General features: G+C 34.9%; 1 protein-coding gene across 12 annotated transcripts in view; it reads right to left on the reverse strand.

The window, feature by feature from the left end:
• POT1 (protection of telomeres 1) overlaps window positions 1-23,550 on the reverse strand; it is a 104,935-nt gene that overhangs the window by 13,592 nt on the left and 67,793 nt on the right. For all 12 annotated transcript variants that reach the window (XM_070788092.1, XM_070788090.1, XM_070788087.1 and 9 more), the window contains 6 exons: window positions 22,022-22,177; window positions 14,327-14,496; window positions 12,838-12,926; window positions 7,523-7,579; window positions 4,659-4,815; window positions 2,053-2,258 (listed from right to left, as the gene is read on the reverse strand). In XM_070788092.1, the coding sequence (XP_070644193.1) occupies window positions 2,053-2,258; window positions 4,659-4,815; window positions 7,523-7,579; window positions 12,838-12,926; window positions 14,327-14,496; window positions 22,022-22,177 (835 nt within the window). The remainder of the gene's footprint in view (window positions 1-2,052; window positions 2,259-4,658; window positions 4,816-7,522; window positions 7,580-12,837; window positions 12,927-14,326; window positions 14,497-22,021; window positions 22,178-23,550) is intronic.

Below are 23,550 nucleotides of genomic sequence, written 5' to 3' on the forward strand. Positions count from 1 at the left end.
CTTGCCCGGCTCCTATACCTCTTTTCTCAGACCTGTAATAGCAGGATCTAACTACCGTTAGATCCTAGCCTAGGCCTGGAGTTATAATACTCAGAAATATGGTAAAATAAAAATAGCCTGGCTGGCTACAGTCCATAGGGTTGCAAACAAAGTCAGTTACACATCAGGTTTACTACTCCAGGTGTTGAAGTTACATAGATTAAAATTACATGTATTCTGACCTCAGGGAATTTTTAAATTCTAATAAAGACAACAAATCTATAAACAGACAGATAAGGCACAAATATAAGAAGAAAATGCCCTACTAGAAGTTCATATGGTATGTAATAAGAACGACTCAAATCTGCCTGATGAATCAGAAAAATGCCTGATGCATGTAGGTGTTCATTAAATATTATATGTGAATTGCTGGAGAATTGCTGCATTTACTTCTGAAGAAGTATTAGAGCAGAATTTCCCAGGAAAGCGGCAATGGATTGGCAAAGAGATACAGAGAAATACACTAGGTTTAAGATGTATCAGCAGTTTAGTACGCCTACAGGGTGGGATGGGAATTGAGGTAGGAGATGAGATTGAAAGTTTGAGGGATAACTGGTAATTAAAAATAGAAGCGGGAGCTACGGGGACTTCTCTGTTAAGCTTCCTTTGGACCTTCAAGGCCAACTTGGCTAAGAACAGAATTCTGTGGGAGGCAGCAAAGCACAGAAGGACCCGAAGGCGTATTTGTCATCCTCTTGACTCTACAAGGACAGTTCTAATACAGTCTGATAGGATCATGGCTTTATTTTATTTTTAGGGCATATAAATAGTCTTACTCCATTTGTGTGTGTGTGTGTATGTCTTTGTTTTATGTCTATCTCCCGGTACAGGTAAAAATACTGTAAGTTGTCACATTTCACTCATAAAAGTGGCCAAGTTTTTTAAAGCTCTAGTATATCATAATGATGAGGGTAGGGGAACAGATAATTTCATATGCTACTAAAGCATATGCACACTACGATAAGTTTCCTAGAGAGAAACTGGGTAACATTTATTTAATTCTTTGTGCCCCCATAATTACACTTCATCCAGGGGGAGATAAAGTTTATCACAGAGTTACTATGTCAAGAAACAGGAAGTAACTCAGTTTCACTAGTCACTATACTGGGAACCACTATTCCGTGGTTGTTTTCTCATGTATAAAATAGCTTATAATAGTACCAACTTCACAGGATTATTGTGATTATTACATCAGTTAAGATGTAGAAATTAATTAGAATAGTTTCCTATATGCTATAATGTATTAAAACAAGAAATGTTCATGAACACACCACCAATGTTTAAACACATATGTATTCAAACATACATATATATATAATTATTTTTTAAAAGATTATGAATTACTTTTATAAACAGAAAAACATCAGTAATAAAAATGATCATCATCCATTGTAATTAAGATCAGTTCATTTACAAAATGAAACTAAAGTTTTCTCTATTGCAAATTAGAGGTGGTCTTCTTTTATTATGTATTGTTATATAAATATTAGATAAAAATAAGACAAAAGTATAAAAGAAATGAAAAAACAAATTTGACTTAAAGCTTCATTCTTTTAAAATACTGTATGTCAAGTTATCTTTACTTGAGTTAAGGATTCCTTCCTTGATTTAGCTGTCAATAGATGACTTTCACTGTATTTTTATGAAACAAGAGTGACATCCAGAGGCCAAGTCAACAGCAACAATATATAATAAACAGCTTCTTGATTATTATTCAGCTCAAAAATCACACTGGATCTCATTAAGATTGCATGTAGGACTCTAACAAGATGAACAAATGCAAACACTTAAGTTTAATGTATAATTTCAAAATGTCATTCAGTTAAACTTAGATATGTATATGTGTACGTATATAGTTGAATCTGTTACATATATTATATTATATAAAATTTAAAGCAACAATATTTTGATTTTATATGTTCAAGGTTGCCCCTAAAATAAATTTAACAATAATTAATCAGAGAAAGGCAGAAGAAAAAGCTGTATGTTAATAAAACGGTAAAAACATCATACCTTCTATCAAAATTAGACAGTCATTTGAAAGTGGAAGAATACCATTATTTTTCACAAAATGAATAGCTACTTTTCGTTCTCCTTGATCTTTAGTGGTCCAGACCTTTGAATTATATAAGGATGTATTTTGTAGCGTGGTATCTGGGGTTTTGCTTGTACCCTCTTGCAAAATCTTATCCAAATCAATCTCATGTGGCACTTCTTGCCTAAAATCATCAACAATGGAATAACACAAAAACAACTGGTATAAGCTTAGAAAGTCAAATTTAACAAATTATCGAATTAAAAGAACGTTTATATGCTTATGAATCATCTACTTATTTTAAAATATTGAGATAATTCACTCTGCAGATTCAGGGACTCATTCAATAGAAAGATATTTGATGACATTTCATGGTTAATTTGGAGAAGGCAATGGCCACCCACTCCAGTACTCTTGCCTGGAAAATCCCATGGACGGAGGAGCCTGGTGGGCTGCAGTCCATGGGGTCGCAAAGAGTTGGACACGACTGAGCAACTTCACTTTCACTTTTCCCTTTCATGCATTGGAGAAGGAAATGGCAACCCACTCCAGTGTTCTTGCCTGGAGAATCCCAGGGATGGGAGAGCCTGGTGGGCTGCCATCTATGGGGTCGCACAGAGTCGGACAGGACTGAAGTAACTTAGCAGCAGCATGGTTAATTAGATCCATATAATAATTACATTAACAACCAGCAATTTCCTTGCCTGGCTCTGTGATACCAAGATTATGTATAATTATTTCTTCACCAAATTGTTCTCCTCTGTAAGGAATGGAAACCTCCCCGTAGGAACCCTATCTTCACTCCAGCTAAACATTCACTTATTATTTAAGTAATTTCACTTTAATAGGGTACCTATTTTATAGACCAGTATTTATTTTGATTCCTTTTAATCTAGAATATATTTTTTTAAATCATATGGCAAAATATGATACAGTAGAAATTACATAATCTGGAATCAAAAGGTCTATTTCCTTTCTTGGTTCTGTCACCAATCAAGTGTGTAACTTTAGGTAAAATCTCTTTAACCTTACTAAATGTTCTACTTTTTTGTGTTGTATTTAATATTTATCTAATTTTACAGCTATGATTGGTCTTTGTTGCTGCACATGGGCTTTCTCTAGTTGTGGGGAGTGGGGGCTACTCTTTGTTGGAGTACATGGGCTTCTCAGGAGATTGCCTCATGGCTCACCTGGTAAAGAATCCGCCTGCAATGAAGGAGACCTGGGTTTGATCCCTGAGTTAGGAAGATCCCCTGGAGAAGGGAACAGATACTCACTCCAGTATTCTGGCCTGCAGAATTCCATGGACTGTATAGTCCATGGGTCACAAAGAGTTGGACACAACTGAGCAACTTTCACTTCACTATGGGCTTCTCACTGAGGTGGCTTCTCTTGCTGAGGAACACAGGCTCTAAGTTGCACAGGCTTCAGTAGTTGTACATGGGCTCAGTACTTGGGGCTTGTGGGCTCCAGAGTATAGGCTCAGTAGTTGTGGTACACAGGCCGAGCTGCCCTGAGGCATGTGGCTACCTCCCGGGCCAGGGGTCAAACCAGTGTCCCTTGCATTACAAGGCAGATTCTTAACCACTGGACTACCAGGAAAGCCCCAAACCTCTTAACCTGTCTGAAATGTTTTCCTCATTTGTTTAAAAAAGGATCATACAGGGTGGCTTTGTTTGGTAAAGTTATATAATTTTACAGAATTTTACCAACTATAATTTGATAATACTTAAAGATCTAAAATCTATACTTATATTCTAACTATTATTTCAAGCCCAAATAGATAAAAAACAATCCCTTGTTTTACAGAAGGAGATCTGATGATTAAAAATCTCCACAAACAGTACTATACCTACATTTCAGAGGGGAAACCATATGTATATTAGTGCACAGAGCACACACACAACATGTCCGAATGATGATGTATATACATGTATTTGTTACATACATAGAGAGAAGATAGTCAAATTGCATAAATAGAGGAAGAGGGATTAAAAATAATTTTCAGAATATGTCTTGAGCCATAATAAGTACATATATATTCTAATGTTCTATATACTTACTCATTTATATAAAAATTGATGCTTAGAATAAAGATTTTCAGAAACTGAGAAATCCTCAATTATTAACAAAAATTTAAATTATGTTCACCGTATTATAGTTATTAAGCAGGACAGGAATATTTCCAACAAGGTAACAATTAGGAATTTCAACTAACCAGAAATCTTATCTATTTAAGAATTTTAGTTAATAATGGTTTACTTTCAAGATTTTTTTGTTACAAATGAGAAAGTCTGCTTAAATATTTTCATAGTCTGTTACTTGTTTGCATGTATGAGAGCTACTAAATTGAATTTCAGATCTAAAAATAGCACCTACTTTTTTTTACTATTATGAAGAAATATCAAAAGGATTTATCTTTAAGGAATTAGTGTTTTTTCTTAAAAAGATTACCATTCTTTCAAAATACAATAGATTTAAACCATAACTGATTCACTTCCAGGACTTAAACTTATACATAAGAAAATATATATACACAAATTTATGAAATGAAAACTTCGGTTTTATTACAGAAAATACTTACAGTAAATGACATTTTGGACAATAAAGTTTGACAGACTGAAAGAGTCTTCTGGGCTTATATGATCTCAGTTTTGCTCGGATACGATATTGTTGAGGAGCGTTTTGTTTCAAAATAGCACACAGTGGGGTTTTCTCCAAATATTGATGATCTGTAAGTACTATGAAGAATTTTTGGATTAAGTTAGATAAATCTATAAGGATATCAATATATTCATGATAAGAATCTCCATGAAAAAAATATACAATAAAATCTAAGTTGTATTAACTGTCAACCTTGGTAACATTTTGCCACATCATCTCTGTCATTTTCTATGTCTCTGTTTATATATATATGTATATATATAAATCTTACAGATACATGATTCACATATACATATATTCACATATTTATATATATATGAATCATTTGATAGTTATTTCCAAACATTATACCCCTTAACCCCTAACTACTTCCGTGTGTATTTTACAAGAACAAGAAATTTCATTAATATAATGCAATTTTCAACATCAAAACACTTACCAATGATTATGACTGAATCAACAGACGTTCAAATTTCTCCAACTAGCCCCATAATGCTCCTTTATTTTATTTTATTTTATTTTATTTTAAAACTTTACATAATTGTATTAGTTTTGCCAAATATCAAAATGAATCCGCCACAGGTATACATGTGTTCCTATTCAGCATTTTATTTTCAGGTCCAGGATCTAATCCTGAACAATGCATTGCATTTATTTCTTCCATCTCTTTGGAGTCCTTCAGTGTAGAATAGTTCCTAAGATTTTCTTCGTCTTTCAAGACGTTGATATACTGAGAATTTGAGGCTGCTTATTTGGGTGGGTCTGGTTTTTATCATGATCAGACACCAATTATGCATTGCTGGTAGGAATACTACCATGTAAGTGATCCTGTGGCCCTCAGAGCACATGAAGAGCACACGAAGAGGCACGTGGTGTTAGTGTTTTCATTCCTGGGGATGTGAACTTTGCTCAGCTCATTAAGGTGGTGTTCAGTAGGTTTCTCCACTATAACCTTATTATTTCCCCCTCCATAATTAATAAGAAAGCATTTGATAAAATATAAATATCCCAATTTCATCAAATGTTTAGAATCCTGCTAGCTTAGGATCCACCAATGATTGGCAACTTAATAAATTATCATGATTAAAAATGGTGACTTTTTTCCCTAACTTGATTATTTCTTTTATGTTTATCAGCTTCCATTCTATTTGAAATAACAATTTTCTATTCAACCTCATTTATTTGTTTTCTTCTTTCTTTACTCTCCATATGGACTAATAGATTCCTACTTTACTCAAGCAGTACTATCTCATCACTAATAATTTTAATTTTGACACTTAAATTGTATCATCAGATTTGACACCCTGTCACCATTAACCTGGGGACTTCTCTACTTTATGGCACAATAAGATGTTCCAGAATCATCTTACAATTCTCCTTCCCAATTCTGGAATATGTTATTTCTCCAAGAAGCCCTGGTTGGGGATATTATTTATAAACTAAGATCTGAACACTGCTGCTGCAGCTGCTGCTGCTAAGTCACTTCAGTTCTGTCCGACTCTGTGCAAACCCATAGATGGCAGCCTACCAGGCTCTGCCGTCCCTGGGATTTTCCAGGCAAGAACAGTGGAGTGGATTGCCATTTCCTTCTCCAATGCGTGAAAATGAAAAGTGAAAGTGAAGTCGCTCAGTCGTGTGTGACTCTTCGAGACCCCATGGACTGCAGCCTACCAGGCTCCTATGTCCATGGGATTCTCCAGGCAAGAGTACTGGAGTGGGGTGCCATCGCCTTCTCTGAGGATCTGAACACTAGGTGTGCTCATTGCTACTGGATGTCATTGTTTCCATTTCCTTTTATCAACAGAGCTGGGGCTCATATGCATATGTTTACACCTATACTTACACATATGAGCCTGCATGTGTATGAATATATACATGAGTGAATACATATATACAAACACACACATATATCTATTTCTTTATCTGTCTCTAACACCATGAGTGCATATTAACACCTCCAAATCTAATACAATACCATAAGCTTCTTTCTTCTAGCCCTCTGCCATTTCATAGTTATACATCCTTTCTCCAGTTATGAAAAACTTATGTTTTTATAATAGTATATTACAGAATTTTAATATATTGTGCATATAAATATTTTCTTAATTGTTCTATTTCACCTTAGCCGAAGTAACAGAAGATGGGTATCTGATGAATTGATTATTATTGCTAACATTAAAATTTGGGGGAATATTTTAAGGATCTCCGTTTTGGGTATACCACTAAATACATAGTGTGGATTGATTAAAACTAATACCATATAAGATATTTTATACTCTCTGCTATGCGGTGGGGCTTATTTTTACAAATATGTCTTTATTTATATGTCTAAATTTATCTATAAAATTTATAGATAAATGATATAAATATATACACTCAATTTAAAAACATATATCTTTCTGGGTTTCATTTTATGCCAGTTAGGATGAGGTAGAGGATTAAAAGATAAATATGGGTATGTTTTTGTTCTCATGGATATACGCTCTCAATATTAGATAGCGCTAAGTGAAAATCGCTCAGTCGTGTCTGACTCTTTGAGACCCCATGGACCATACAGTCCGTGGAATTCTCCAGGCCAGAATACTGGAGTGGGGTGGGTAGCCGTTCTTTTCTCCAGGGATCTTCCCAACCCAGGGATCGAACCCAGGTCTCCCACATTGCAGGCGGATTCTTTACCATCTGAGCCACAAGGGAAGCCCAATGATGAGTTCCCTGATAAATATAAAGACAGACTTCATTATGCTTACTATTGTGTCTCAATTTCAAAGATGAAAATGGTCTTACTTGTAGCTGATAGTTGTTGACATCTTTCAACTTCATATAATGATACTGATCCAGAGCCTATTAGGAAAAAGGAGAGAATTATATTTTAAAATCCATTAAAAACTCAATGTGGCAATGAAAACTATAAAACATTACTGAGAGAAACTGAAGAAAAGCTAAGTCAATGGAGAAATTTGTTTATAGATTCATGTCATTTGTTCATGGAATGGAAAGTTCAATATTGTTAATAACTGATATTCTTCCAAATTAATTTGTAGATTCAATGCAATCTTAATCAAAATTGCATAGGCTTTATTATAGAGACAAGTGGATTCCATCAGTTAAGTGAAAATGGCAAGGAATTTAAAATCTAAACATTTTAAATTTGTTTAGAATCCTAAACAAATACTGAACTGTAGATAATGATATTCATTCACTGAAGTATTTAGAAGGTGTACTTACATCTGCAAATTACTTTGAAATGCATCAAAAACTAAAATGAATTGATGGATTAAAAAAGATAAAAGACACAGCAAAAAGAGTAAAAGGTTAACAGAGAAACTGATGGTGGGAATATGAATGTTGACTGAACAACTGTTTCAACTTTTCTATATGTTTGAAAGTTTTTTTAATGTTGAAAAAGTACACTGTGATGGAAATAAGGGATAGGTAGATAAAATAATAAATTAACTAAATTTAATAGGATGACTTGATGAATGCCATAAAATATAATTTTACTTAAACCAAAGAGCAAAAATAGTGATCACAGCAATACATTTTAGTAATGCTTTCTAAAATGAAGAATTCAAGACTTAAAAAAAAGTATTCACATTTTGCACTTACATGAGCTTACCACATTCTATTACATATAATAGTATGTTACATTTTTATAATTTATTATATGAAACATCATATACAAACATATGGATTACTTGTCCTTTAACATCACTAATAAATGGCACAAAGACCCATGGTAAGAGAACCTGCATGGACACCTTAAACTGGCAAACTATAATTTCAAAGAATCTGATTACTTAATATCTGCCATTCTGCATGAAGTGAAACAATGCAAAAGCCTGATTAGTAAACAGATAATAAGAAAATAAGAGAAAAGATGTGCAAAAGTGTATTAAAACAGTCTCCCACAAACTGACAAGAAAAAAGAAAAAAAGCCCAACAGAAAATCAGGTAAAGAGTAAGAGCAGACAATTCGAAGAAGTAAAAAGGTTCGATAAATATAAGATTTTTAAAGTTTCCAAGTACTCAGGGAAACTAAATATACCTAAAACCTGCCAAACTGAAAAAAGTACACATATTGTTAAAGCAATACCACTGACAGTATAAGGAAGGGACATGCTATTTGCATTTGAATCCTATGACATTTTGGCATATAATCTGGTGTCATCTACGAAAATAACACGTGTTTACTCTTTGATTCTTCAACCCCACCTTTACGAGTTTATTTTAAATAAAAAATAAGCTTGAATGTACAATTGTTCAAGGATGTTTATTAAAGCATTATTTGTAAGAGTAAGAAACTGAAAACCACCTGTCTATCAAACAGAAAATGGCTGCATTAATTATATTAGATTGACGTAAAATATAATGCAGCTATTAAAAGAATGAGTTTGAGTTATATGAATTAGCCCAGAAAGAGGTCTATGATCTATCATTAAAGAAAGCAACCAGTATACTAAGGTCTCACTTTTGTTAAAATTTTAAACAGAGGAAAAGATATATATGTTCATATAGAATTATATATATATTTTTATAAACATGAATGGTTTGAAGAAATCATAGTCAACTGTTACCTTTACCTCAGCAAGTGGGCATAAAGGCATGGAAAAGCTACGTAGCTTGATACTGTTGTATATACTACTTCTGTTACTTGAAAATAACTAGAAAAACATTTTAGGAAAAAAGAGATTTCAAAAAGTATAATTATAAATCATACTGGCTCTAAATGATTGTCACCTGAAGTAAATTGGCCTCATAATGGGTGGTTCAAGTTGTCACAGATTAGGCTAAAATGCTGTCATCAAGGTGCTAGGAAATATGAAGAATTTTAAAGCACATAAAATGAAGAAATAAACATGGACAAAATAACCAAATCACCAGCATGTGAATGGCACTGACTTTGCCATCAGTTAATAGTAAGAGAGGTTGGGCAAATTATATGATCCCCATTACTCAAAGCCTCAGTTTCCTTTTTGCAAAAGGGAAGAATAATAGCAACCTCACAGGAGTGCGGTTAGGATTAAATAATGACTGTTAGCATTTATTTAGTGCCTATCAAGTCACAGATGTTAATTTTAATGCTTATTATTACTGACATAGATAGAGCATAAATATTCATTAAATAGATCACAGTAGGGAAGAAGTTAGGTTGTAGAAAAAAAAAACATAGGGGATAGAAACATGACATAGATTTTAAAGCTCAAAATGTACAAGCAAATACCGAGACAAAATGGTAAAGGAAAAATTATTACAGATTGAGTAAATTTTTAAAATTTATATTTGAATAGCCATCTATTCAGGTAGATAATAATATAAATATACCATCAATTATCTGCTAATATTTTATAATTAGGTACTTAAATAGCTCAATATAACTGGGAACTCTTAAGATATGTATGATCAAAAAATACTTGGGCTATCGGAAGTAAAGCAGCTAGAAAATAACAAGCAAATTGTTGACTGAGAAATGAATACAGATTTTTAATAAGTATATATATTTTTGTTGTTATTGTTGTTGTTTACTCGCTAAGTTGTGTGGGACTCTTTGTCACATCATGGGCTATAGCCTGCCAGGCTCCTCAGCTCAGTTCAGTAGCTCAGTCATGTCAAACTGTTTGTGACCCCATGGACTGCAGCACACTAGGCTTCCCTGTCCATCATCAACTCCTGGAGCTTGCTCAAACTCATGTTCATTAAGTCAGTGATGCCATCCAACCACCTCATCCTCTGTCATCCCCTTCTTCTGCCTTCAATCTTTCCCAGCATCAGGGTCTTTTTCAGTGAGTCAGTTCTTTGCATCAGGTGGCCAAAGTATTGGAGCTTTAGCTTCAGCATCAGTCCTCCAATGAGTATTCGGGACTGATTTCCTTTAGGATTTATTGGTTTCATCTCTTGCTGTCCAGGGGACTCTCAGGAATTTCTCTAACACCACAGTTCAAAAGCATCAATTCTTCAGCGCTCAGAGTTCTTTATGGTCCAACTCTCACATCTATACATGACTACTGGTGAAACCATAGCCTTGACCAGACGAACCACTGTTGGCAAAATCATCTCTCTGCTTTTTAATATGCTGTCTAGGTTGGTCTTCTCTCCATGGCATCTGGTCCCATCACTTCATGGCAAATAGATGGAGAAACAGTGGAAACAGTGACAGACTTTATTTTCTTGGGCTCCAAAATCACTGCAGATGGTGACTGCAGCCATGAAATTAAAAGACGCTTGCTCCTTGGAAGGAAAGTTATGACCAACATAGACAGCATATTAAAAAGCAGAGACATTACTTTGCTAACAAATGTTCGTCTAGTCAAAGCTATGGTTTTTCCAGTAGTTACGTATGGATGTGAGAGTTGGACTATAAAGAAAGCTGAGCACAGAAGAACTGATGCTTTTGAACTGTGGTGTTGGAGAAGACTCTTGAGAGTCCCTTGGACTGCAAGGAGATCAAACCAGTCCATCCTAAAGGAAATGAGTCCTGAATATTCATCGATGGGACTGATGCTGAAGCTGAAACTCCAATACTTTGGTCACCTGATGCGAAGAACTGACTCATTTGAAAAGAGCCTGATGCTGGGAAAGATTGAAGGCAGGAGGAGAAGGGGACGACAGAGGATGAGATGGTTGGATGGCATCACCGACTCTATGGACATGAGTTTAAGCAAACTCTGGGAGTTGGCGATGGACAGGGAAGCCTGGCATGCTGAAATCCATGGGGTCACAAAGAGTTGGACACGACTGAGTGACTGAACTGCACTGTACTGAGGTTGGTCATAGCTTTTCTTCCAAGGAGCAAGAATCTTTTAATTTCATGACTGCAGTCACCATCTGCAGTGATTTTGGAGCCCAAGAAAATAAAGTCTGTCATTGTTTCTCCAGTTTCCTCATCTATTTGACATGAAGTGATGGGACTGGATACCATGATCTTCATTTACTGAATGTTGAGTTTTAAGACAGCTTTTTCACTTTCATCAAGAGGCTCTTAAGATTTTCTTCACTTTCTGCCATAAGAGTGGTGTCATCTGCATATCTGAGGTTATTGATATTTCTCCCAGTAATCTTGATTTCAGCTTGTGCTTCAGTCAGCCTGGCATTTAGCATGATGTACTCTGCATATAAGTTAAATAAGCAGGGTGACAATATACAGCCTTGACGTACTCCTTTCTCAATTTGGAACCATTCTGTTGTTCTATGTCCAGTTCTAACTGTTGCTTCCTGACATGCATACAGATTTCTCAGGAGGCAGATCAGGGGGTCTCGAATTCCCATCTCTTTCAGAATTTGTTTAGGAAGCATCACTACATAAAAACCTAGCGGATGTGATGGAATTCCAGCTGAGCTATTTCAAATCCTAAAAGATGATGCTGTTAAAATGCTACACTCAATATGCCAGCATATCTGGAAAACTGAGCAGTGGCCACAGGACTGGAAAAGGTCAGTTTTCATTCCAATCCCACTAGGCTCCTTTGTCCATGGGATATTTTCAGGCAAGAATATTGGAGTGGGTTGCCATTTCCTTCTCCAGGGGATCTTCCTGACCGGAGAATTAAACCCATGTCTCCTGCATTTCCTGTATTGGCAGGTGGATTCTTTACCACTGAGTCACCTGCGAAGCCCAATAGGTATATATACACACACATAAATGTATGTACATAAATACTAATATAACCCAAATCAAGTAATCCTTACCATTCCAATTTGAAAATGTAACTACATAATTAAGGGAGGAGTACTGTTTTTTTGTATTAGGATACAAAAAGTTTTAGCATGTTTCTTTATAATGAATATCAATTTAACAAAAAAAAAAGGAGATAGGGAGATATTAAAAAAGAGAATTTATGTTGATGTAGTAATTTTACTTAACAGAAACTAAACTGGCAGCATCAAAAATCACCCTTAGTTATTAGGGGTATGGAATTAACGGATATACACCACTATATATAAAAACTGGTAAATAACCAGAATTTACTGTATAGCACATGGAACTATATTCAATATCTTGTTAATAACCTATAATGGAAAATAATCTAAAGCTGTACACCTGAAACTAACACAATATTATAAGTCAACTATAGTTAGGTAATTTATTAAAAAACTGTCCTTACTTGAAATGTTTGAAAAGCTGTCCTCTTGCTCTGATTGACATACACCACCAAAACTCTGGTTGGGGGGCAAATGTGCAGATTCTAAAATCCTATAATTGAAAGAATACAACTTTTAATTGCATAAAGCACAGTCAAATAATGGTCAGTTTACCCATAGAAACCAAGAGCTTAGTGAAATTACATGAAAATTCTGTGTGCGTTTTTGTGTGTGTACGCATTCTTCAGTAGGTCTATAGCTTTCATCAGATTATCAGGAGGTTCCAAGAGACTCTAAAATTTAAAAAACCCAAGTCTAGAAAGATAAAAGTGAAATAGTGGGATCATGAAATATTACAAATAAGCTGGGTATATAATACATGTCATTCTAAGAACAATCTCACTCTAGACTCAAGCAATGAAATACTTTATGGCTATATTCTGCAATCTAAGAAATAAAGTAGGAAAACTGATATAAGGTTATTAAAATAGCTAATTTCATTGATGTTAAAGTCATCTTGATTTAAATATGTTAAAACAGAAAATAGTTATGTCATTTTAATTTACTGAACAGGATATTTTGTATATCTCTTTGAAAATATGCAGAAGACTTTTTATTTCCCCAGAGTATAGGTCAAAGAGTTTCTACACACAATGACTAATAGGAATACTTCATGGAAAAGGGAAGTACAAGTATAGCAGGATTTAAGGTACTACTCACTTTCTGGGCACACCTGAAAGTTTTAAAAATATGACACCATGAAATAATTCTGCTACCTATTTTCTTAGGTATACATACTTTAGAAAGGCAGTATTTTTTCCATGGAGGACCAAGTACGTTTGGCATTCTAGGTATATATATATCAAGTTTTCCAAACTTTAGCTAAGCTCCAGTTTCCACTGTTTGTTTCCATACTTAGAGAAGGTAAAAAATGGTAGAACATAAAGTGCAAAGAGTAAAGGTAGGAAAGAATATAAGTAAATGTTAGAAAACTAAGGAGTATAAACTCAGCTCTGCTACTGTTTAGCTATTTGAACTCATGATCACTTGATTTGTTTCATTTGGTTCAGCTATTTTTAAAAAATGGATAATGGCACAAAAGGCTCTAAGAATCAATTACAAGGGACTCATTAGATTCCCCAGAGAAGGCAACGGCACCCTACTCCAGTACTCTTGCCTGGAAAATCCCATGGATGGAGGAGCCTGGTGGGCTGCAGTCCATGCGGTCACTAGGAGTTGGACACGACTGAGGGACTTCACTTTCACTTTTCACTTTCACGCATTGGAGAAGGAAATGACAATCCACTCCAGTGTTCTTGCCTGGAGAATCCCAGGGACGGGGGAGCCTGGTGGGCTGCTATCTCTGGGGTCGCACAGAGTCGGACACGGCTGAAGCGACTTAGCAATAGCAGCATTAGATTCCCTCTCCTCATCTCAGAACTACATTTTCTTAGAAATCAGCTTAATTAATACCTTATTTACAATTTCTGGATAGGTATATAATAGGCTTACTTTTTCAGCTGATCCACATCGGAGTTATTTTCAGGCAAGACTCTGATTCCCCGACCATAACTTGTGCCTCCATGAAGATGAAACTCTAGGGCTAAAGACGTTGCCAGGTTCTCTGAACTGACTGACTGAAGTTTGGTATGGAGGCTATAAATTCTAAGGAAGCTTCCAACCTAAAAGCAGATGGTTTGTTATTTAGAAAATGGAGAAAATGAAAAAAAAAAATCTCTGATTCAATATTTAACAACTAATATGGGGTACAGACCAATAACCAGGGGTGTTGACCCATCAGAAAGGGAACTGGTATGCTACACTGATGTATACTCAATATCAGCCGCAAGGACACCATATAGAAACCAAAATGTGTGTATGTATACATACATATGCATGTATAGATACGTATTATGCATTTTTTTCAAATCTAAAGGCACATTTTCATTTTGGGGATATTAAGACATGAAATACGATTGAGTCTTAGCTTTAGTAAAATATAGTAGCTGAGAAACCTATTACCTAAATCAAATTCAAGCCCCCTATTTGATTAGGTTGTTGAAAATAACCTGCTTTAGCTAATTTAAGATATATCACTGATAGCTGGCCCACTCAGTTGTGTTTGACTCTTTGCTACTCCATGGGCTACAGTCCACCATGCTAATCTGTCCATGGGATTTCTCAGGCAAGAATTATGGAGTGGGCTGCCATTTCCTACTCCAGAGAATCTTCTTAACCAGGGATCAAATTCATGTCTCCTGCATTGCCAGGTGGATTCTTTACCATTAAGCCCACTGGGAAGCCCAATTTCAGTAACATTTAATTAAATATGACAACTAAAACACTCTCATTATGAGACTACTAGAATAGTTTTAAATGTGTTATTATATCAAAATAATAAACTTCCTCTATTCCACAAGAATTCACCTGCCAGTTCAAGAGATGCAAGAGCCAGGGGTTCAATCCCTGGGTTGGGAAGATCTCCTGGAGTAGGAAATGGGAACCCACTCCAGTATTCTTGCCTGAGAAATCCCATGGAAAGAGAAGCCTGGTGGGCTACAGTTCATGGGGTCTCAAAGAGTCTGATACAACTGAACAACTCTGAATGCAGCACACATTCCACAAGTTTGATGGAAAGAAAACATTTGTAAAAACAATTTCTGTCAGGACACCATAATGTGAAACAGACTCTGTGAGTTCAAATGTAGAATTAAACCAAATATATTTTTGAATTAAATGTCCTATTGTAAATTTTAGATGTTGTGCCAAACTTAATCTTAAAAATTTAACTCAGATGACCATTATATCTACTACTGTGGGCAAGAATGCCTTAGAAGAAATGGAATAGCCATTAGAGTAAACAAAAGAATCTGAAATGCAATACTTTGATGCAATCTCAAAAACAACAGAATGACCTCTGTTTGTTTTTAAGGCAAACCATTCAATATCACAGTAATCCAAGTCTATGCCCCAACTAGTAATGCTGAAGAAGCTGAGGTTGAATGGTTCTATTAAGACCTACAAGACCTTCTAGAACTAACACCCAAAAAAGATGTCCTTTTCATTATAGGGGACTGAAATGCAAAAGTAGGAAGTCAAGAGATAACTGGAATAACAGGGAAATTTGGCCTTGGAGTACAAAACGAAGCAGGACAAAGGCTAACAGAATTTTGCCAAGAGAACACACTGGTCTTAGCAAACACCCTCTTCCAACAACACAAGAGAAGACTCTACACACTGATATCACCAGATGGTCAACACCAAAATCAAGATACATCCTTTGCAGCCAAAGATGGAGAACCTCCATACAGTCAGCAAAAACAAGACCGGGAGCTGACTGTGGCTCAGATTATGAACTTCTTATTGGCAAATTCAGACTTAAATTGAAGAAAGTAGGGAAAACCACTAGACCATTCAGGTATAACCTAAATCAAATCCCTTATGATTATACAGTGGTAGTGAGAAACAGATTCCCAGGATTAGATCTGATAGACTGCTTGAAGAACTATGGATGGAGGTTCGTGACACTGTATAAGAGGCAGTGATCAAGACCATCCCCAATAAAAAGAAATGCAAAAAGGCAAAATGGTTGTCTGAGGAAGCTTTACAAATAGCTGAGAAAAGAAGAGAAGCTAAAGGCAAAGGAGAAAAGGAAAGATACACCCATCTGAATGCAGAGTTACAAAGAATAGCAAGGAGAGATAAGAATGCCCTCCTCAGTGATCAATGCAAAGAAATAGAGGGAAATAATAGAATGGGAAAGACTAGAGATCTCTTCAAGAAAACTAGAGATACCAAGGGAACATTTCATGCAAAGATGGACTCAATAAAGGACAGAAATGGTATGGACCTAACAGAAGCAGAAGATATTAAGAAGAGGTGGCAAGAATACACAGAAGAACTGTACAAAAAGGATCTTCATGACACAGATAACCATGATGGTGTGATCACTGGACTAGAGCCAGACAACCTGGAATGTGAAGTCAAGTGGGCCTTAGGAAGCATGACTACAAACAAAGCTAATGGAAGTGATGGAATTCCAGTTGAACTATTTCAAATCCTGAAAGATGATGCTATGAAAGTGCTGCACTCAATATGCCAGCAAATTTGGAAAACTCAGCAGTGGCCACAAGACTGAAAATGGTAGTTTTCATTCTAATCCCAAAGGAAGGCAATGCCAAAGAATGCTCAAACTACTGCACAACTGCACTCATCTCACACGCTAGCAAAGTAATGCTAAAAATTCTCCAAGCCATGCTTCAACAGTACATAAACTGTGAACTTCCAGATGTTCAAGCTGGATTTAGAAAAGGCAGAGGAACCAGAGATCAAATTGACAACAACCGCTGGATCATGGAAAAAGCAAGAGAGTTCTAGAAAAACATCTACTTCTGCTTTATTGATTATGCCAAAGCCTTTGACTGTGTGGATCACAATAAACTGTGGAAAATTCTAAAATAGATGGGAATACCAGACCACCTGACCTGACTCTTGAGAAATCTGTATGTAGGTCAGGAAGCAACAGTTAGAACTGGACATGGAACAACAGACTGGTTCCAAATAGGGAAAGGAATCTGTCAAGGCTATATCTTGTCACCCTGCTTATTTAACTTATATGTAGAGTACTACATGCGAAATGCTGGACTGGATGAAGCATAAACTGAAATGAAGATTACCGGGAGAAATATCAATAACCTCAGATATGCAGATGATACCCTTATGGCAGAAAGTGAAGAAGTTAAGAGCCTCTTGATGAAAGTGAAAGAGGATGGTGAAAAAGTTGACTTAAAACTCAACATTCAGAAAACTAAGATCACGGCACCCGGTGCCACTACTTCATGGGCAAATAGATGAGGAAACAATGGAAATAGTGACAGACTTTATTATTTGGGGTTCCAAAATCACTGCAGATGGTGACTGCAGCCATGAAATTAAAAGACGCTTGTTCCTTGCAAGAAAAGCTATGACCAACCTAGACAGCATATTAAAAAGCAGAGACATTACTTTGCCAATAAAGGTCCATCTAGTCAAAACTATGGTTTTTCCAGTAGTCATGTAAGAAAGCTGAATGCTGAAGAATGGATGCTTTTGAACTGTGATGTGGAGAAGTCTCTTGAGAGTCCTTTGGACTGTTACGAGATCAAACCAGTCCATCCTAAAGGAAATCAGTCCTGAATATTCATTGGAAGGACTGATGCTCTAGCTGAAGCTACAGTACTTTGGCCACCTGATGCCAAGAACTGACTTATTTGAAGACTCTCATGCTGGGAAAGATTGAAGGCAGGAGGAAAAGGGGACGACAGAGGATGAGACGGTTTGATGGCATCACCGATTCTATGGAAATGAGTTTGATCCAGCTCCAGGAGTTGCTTATGGACAAGGAAGCCTGGCATGCTGCAGTTCACAAGATCACAAAGAGTCAGACATGACTGAGCGACTGAACTGAGTCCTAAAAATACCTTTAATATACAGTATTTGATATTCTCTTAAGAAGACTTAAAAAGAGACACATACAGAATATTATTAAAGAAACTGACTTCTACTGAAGGAAGAAGCTGTATAACCTAAATCACATTTATTATAAATCAATTTCCCACCTCTGCTTATTATTGTCTCAGTTCATTGTATTTCTTGTCATCACTCTGGATTTGATAGGAGAGAAACGGTGGGGGAAAGAAAAGGAGGGGGAAATCCGTACTCCTTGAGCTACTTCTTCATTCTCAAGGATACTTTTCCCAAATAATCACACGTTTTATAAAGAGGTAAAGCATTTATTCTTTTCTTCCCTGACTTCTAACACTGACAGAACAGCAGGGGAGCAGGGAAAATAAACTCAAGAAGAAAAACACAAAAGGAAAAATAAAAAAAAGGATAACAAATTGATTTTCCTCATGGTCTCCAAAGTAAAGTAAAAAGAAAATATAAAATTTATTTCTATTTATGCACTTCTATCTCATTCTTTTTGAACATTTATTATTCTATAATTCTTTTTAATATACTCAATATACTAGAACAGTATTTGTATGTAATCTACAAAGTACTTAAGGCCAGACCCAGGTGAAAGATACCATATGCAGAAGTGAAAAGTTTCAAAATATAATGATAATTTCCTAATTAATTACTCTCTAAAATTAATGCAATTTCTGTCAAAATCCCCAGTGCCTTTCCTGAAACTGTAAAAATTGATCTGAAAGTGAACAGTTAAGTTAGTTTTGAAGACTGAACTGGGAGTGAGGGCTTAACCTATGAAGTTTCATTTAAAAATAAAGATATAAAAATTAAGACAGGCTGGTATTAATGGAGACACATGTATGATCATGGATAAATCTTAGAAATATAATGCAAAAGGAGAAAAGCAATTTATAGAATGATAAATAACTATATGCATTTTTCAGAAAAAATTCATAAAATAAAAGCATACTAAAAATGGTTGTACATACCTAAATGTTAGGATAAATAAAAAAGGATATTGGGAAGCAAAAAATTAGGATAGGCAGAAGTACAAAGAAGGTTCCACACACAGAGTTTCATTTCTTAAAGTTAAAAATACCTAAAATAAGTGTGCAAAACATTTATAAATATTAAGTTTGGGTGACAGACACATGGATGTTCGTTTGTCTCTACTACTGCATTTCATAATTAAACAAAATAATATTTTAAAGATCAAGAGAGAATTTATATATACATAGGCTATAAAAATGACAAGTTGCTATTTCCAGAAATTCCTTCTGGAGGCAGCATTGTATTTTTTTAAGCTTGCTAAATATACTATAAAATATGCCCGATGGGCTGTTAAAATAGACAAATACATAATAAATAGTCTTGTTGTTAATGTGGTAAGATTCCAAAAATACAGGTGAGGGAATCATAATCCCAAAATTATAAAACATATGTCTAAACATTGTTATAAAAGTCCATTTTAATACATAAACAAAAAAAGCAAACAAACTAGCTATTAAGAAATTATTATTCCTTTTTAAATAATTTAAATATTCCCTATAAACTTTCAAAACTTTCCCTTTAGGTTTAACATTTTTAATAACCTGTATATGTCTGAAAATAATCAAACTATAGTTCTTGGGTCACTGAATGCCAAACATACTAACTAGGTATATTTTATAATTATTTTTAAATTGTGTCAGAATAAGCCTGGGGATTGAAAATACCCTGCTTTTGTTTATAGACAAAATGTTTGAAATGTCATTATGTGTGTGTGTATTAAATGTTTAGGGAATGTGAAATCTTACTTAAAAAGCAAATTTTCAGAAAAATGTTAAAAACGTTACAGCTAAAAAACTTAAGCTGTAAAATGTACAGAGAATTCAATTATATCATACTTTATAACTGCCTTAATTGTTCTTTATTAAATAAAATAAAAACCACATTTTTCCTGTTCCTACTCAACAAAAATACATGCATTCCATGCATTTCATTATAGATATGCAACTTTAACCAGTTTTCTTCAAGTGCTGATAAGAATTCATTGGCTATCAGTATCATTTGACTCGGGATTTCTTAATTTAGTATGAAATGGTTGGAGTTTACCTCAGAACAAATAAAATATGCTATCACTGTACATTAAATAAAAGCCTACAGTTATATTATTTTTATACAGATAAAATTATTTCCATTTTTCTATAACATTACAGATAAATATGTCATGATATCTTTAGAGAAAAATTAATTGCCTACATTTTCTTAATTATGTGTGCTCAGAGCACCCTCTAGTGGGTGAGATAAAGCAGTGAAAAGGGAGATGAAAAATATTTTTTTTAATTTCAGGAGGCTTACTGATTGATTCATTCATCAGAAGATAGTATTTACTTCACCCTTACAATATGGAAAGCATTGTGGTAGGTACTGTTCAGGACTCGGACAAGAGAGAGGAACAGAACGACCTATAGAAGCAGCACAGAGACAGGGAAGGGAATTAAACGGTAAAAGTCCAATCTAAAATGTAAATTTTTTCATTTGTAAAAGAACTCTACCTGTATCTTAAAAAGATTTTAGAATTGGCTTTATCATTACATTTATTTTTGAAACTAATCAATGCAGATAAAATCAGGGAAAAGCATCAAAAGATACCTTCAACGGTCAATTTTCTGACAAAGTATGAACACACTCACAAAGGAAAAAAAGTGCACTTATCACCTTCCTTGATCTGGATTTGACCTAATTTATTGAGTTGGGTGGGCTTATTTGTAAATAGTATGAAAGTGGTAATACTTCCTCTTCAAGAACATTTATTTGCAAAAAAGAAATTAGGCACTAAAATTCATATCTAAAAAAACTGCAATTCACTTTCACTGTTTTCTTCCTATTAAGTTGGCTGTATAACTTCTTCAAGGTAGGATGGAAGCCTTATTTGCAATAAAGAAAATCATTTCTTTATACTGCTTAAGAGGATTAGCTCTGGAAGCAGACACTGTACATTCAGATACATGCTTCACCCAAGTGGCTGTGAAATCTTGGGCTTAACCTCTGAGTGCCTCAGTTTTCTCATTTGTAAACAGAAATGATAGTACCTACTGCATGAGACAGTGCTAAATACATATGAAGTGCTTCATAAATGTTACTATTATGATTGCTATTATTAATGATACTCTTCTTGGCAAGAAAGGATACTTGCAAACATAAAATATAGTAAAATGAAGAAAAATATTTCTTAAAATGTTATTAATAAACAAGAAGTGCCATAATTAAGCAGGATGCTTTTACCTAGAAAATTTTATCTCAAAAACTGAGCAAATTCTAATAAAATGCATGATACACATAAACAATTTATAATATATTTTAGAGATAGATTAACAATTTCTTAGATCAATGAGTACAAAGTTAAAGACTGGATTTTATCAAACCAATTAAAAAAGCTTAGCATTTTTTAGGTTTACAAATATTTCATACATCCTCCATCAGTTTCAGCAAATTTTATTACAGGATAAAATTTTTCTTTCTTATTTTCATAGCAAAATTGGGCACAGCTTGAAGATATTCAGAAATGCTCTTAAATTTTAAAAAGCTGTTCAAGCCATTATAATTTTAATGTATCATCTAATAATTTATTTTAAACATGCATTTTACAAATTAGAAATTAAAGAAAAAATAAATTTGGAATTAATTTCTAGACCTCAAATATTACCTACCATGTGATTTACCCTAAAATTAATAAAAACACAAAAGACAAACAAGTTTGCAATGTAACATCACCTTTAGAGATTTAGCCACTTGAACATGGTTATCATAGACTAAAATGTCTGCTGTCAGATTCTGCAGCTGATGGATGCGACTTAAATCACCTTCAAGAGCAAGGTCCTGCATTAAGACTCTCCAAGATGGGAATGGGGTCCTGGTGCCATCCCATACCTGCACAAGAGGCAGAACAAAACTTTAATGATCTTTTTATAAAACTGTGGAGGCTAAAAGAGGTTTATTTGCTGGTAATATAGCTTAAAAGTAATTAAATATATTCCCCCAAATATCTGCTAAGGTTTAAATAGGATCTATATTTTTTCCTGATTGTACAAGGACTACATATGTATAGGCAATGAATAAAATATAAGTAAAAAAATTCAAACTGTGAGCTTAGAAAAATGATTAACACATTGCTGAATTTTATTATTTTTTCTTTTGTGTATTTATAATATATATGTCTTTTCCTTTTTACCTTTTTCTACTCTGCTTTTCATTTCTTACTTTACTGCTGGGCAGTTTTTCAAGCAATCTTATATTAGATGTAATGAACACAAGTGAATGACAATCATGGGTCCTTGAAAAGGGAAAGGTATGTTGGATTGCTGTTTAAGTTACCTTGAGATAGAGATAGGAAAGGAGCACAGGCCAAGCATGCACTATCCCATCCTTAAGACTTGAACTAGCTTGTGCTGTGCTAAGTTGGTAGAGATGACTGATGCTTTATTATGCTAAAAAGGCATCGCAAAAGAGTTTTAATGAGAGGTGGGAATGGCCCTGCATGTCCGAAGTTGGGTTGTACTACAGAAAACAAGCTACTTAAGTAGAAAACACATTTCTTTTTTTAACTGTTATTTTTTTTTTTTCAGTTGATGTAGAGCTGATTTACAATGTATTAGTTTCAGGTGTACAACAGTGATTCAGTCACACATGCGTGTGATCAGTTACACATGTGTGCAATCAGTTACACATGCGTGAGCACACACATACATACACGTTAACTTTTTCGTATTCTTTTCCATTATAGGTTATTACAAGATATTGAATACAGTTCTCTGTGCTATACACAGGTCCTTATTGTTTATTTTATATATAGTAGTGTGTATCTTGGAGAAGGCAATGGCACCCCACTCCAGTACTTTTGCCTGGAAAATCCATGGACAGAGGAGCCTGGTAGGCCGCAGTCCATGGGGTCGCTAAGAGTCGGGCACGACTGAGCGACTTCACTTTCATTTTTCTCTTTCATGCATTGGAGAAGGAAATGGCAACCCACTCCAGTATTCTTGCCTGGAGAATCCCAGGGACAGAGGAGCCTGGTGGGCTGCCGTCTATGGGGTCACACAGAGTTGGACACGACTCAAGCGACGTAGCATTAGCATAGCATTAGCATTAGTGTGTATCTATTAATTCCAAATGCCTAATTTATTCCTCCCCTTGTCCTTTCCCTTTTGGTAACTGTAAATTTGTTTTCTATGTTTTTAAGTCTATTTCTGTTTTGTAAATAAGTTCATTTGTTTTATTTTTTAAGATTCCAATAATAAGTGATA

This window comes from Bos indicus, chromosome 4 (genome assembly GCF_029378745.1).
Source record: "Bos indicus isolate NIAB-ARS_2022 breed Sahiwal x Tharparkar chromosome 4, NIAB-ARS_B.indTharparkar_mat_pri_1.0, whole genome shotgun sequence".
In the NCBI taxonomy this organism is placed as follows: Eukaryota; Metazoa; Chordata; class Mammalia; order Artiodactyla; family Bovidae; genus Bos; species Bos indicus.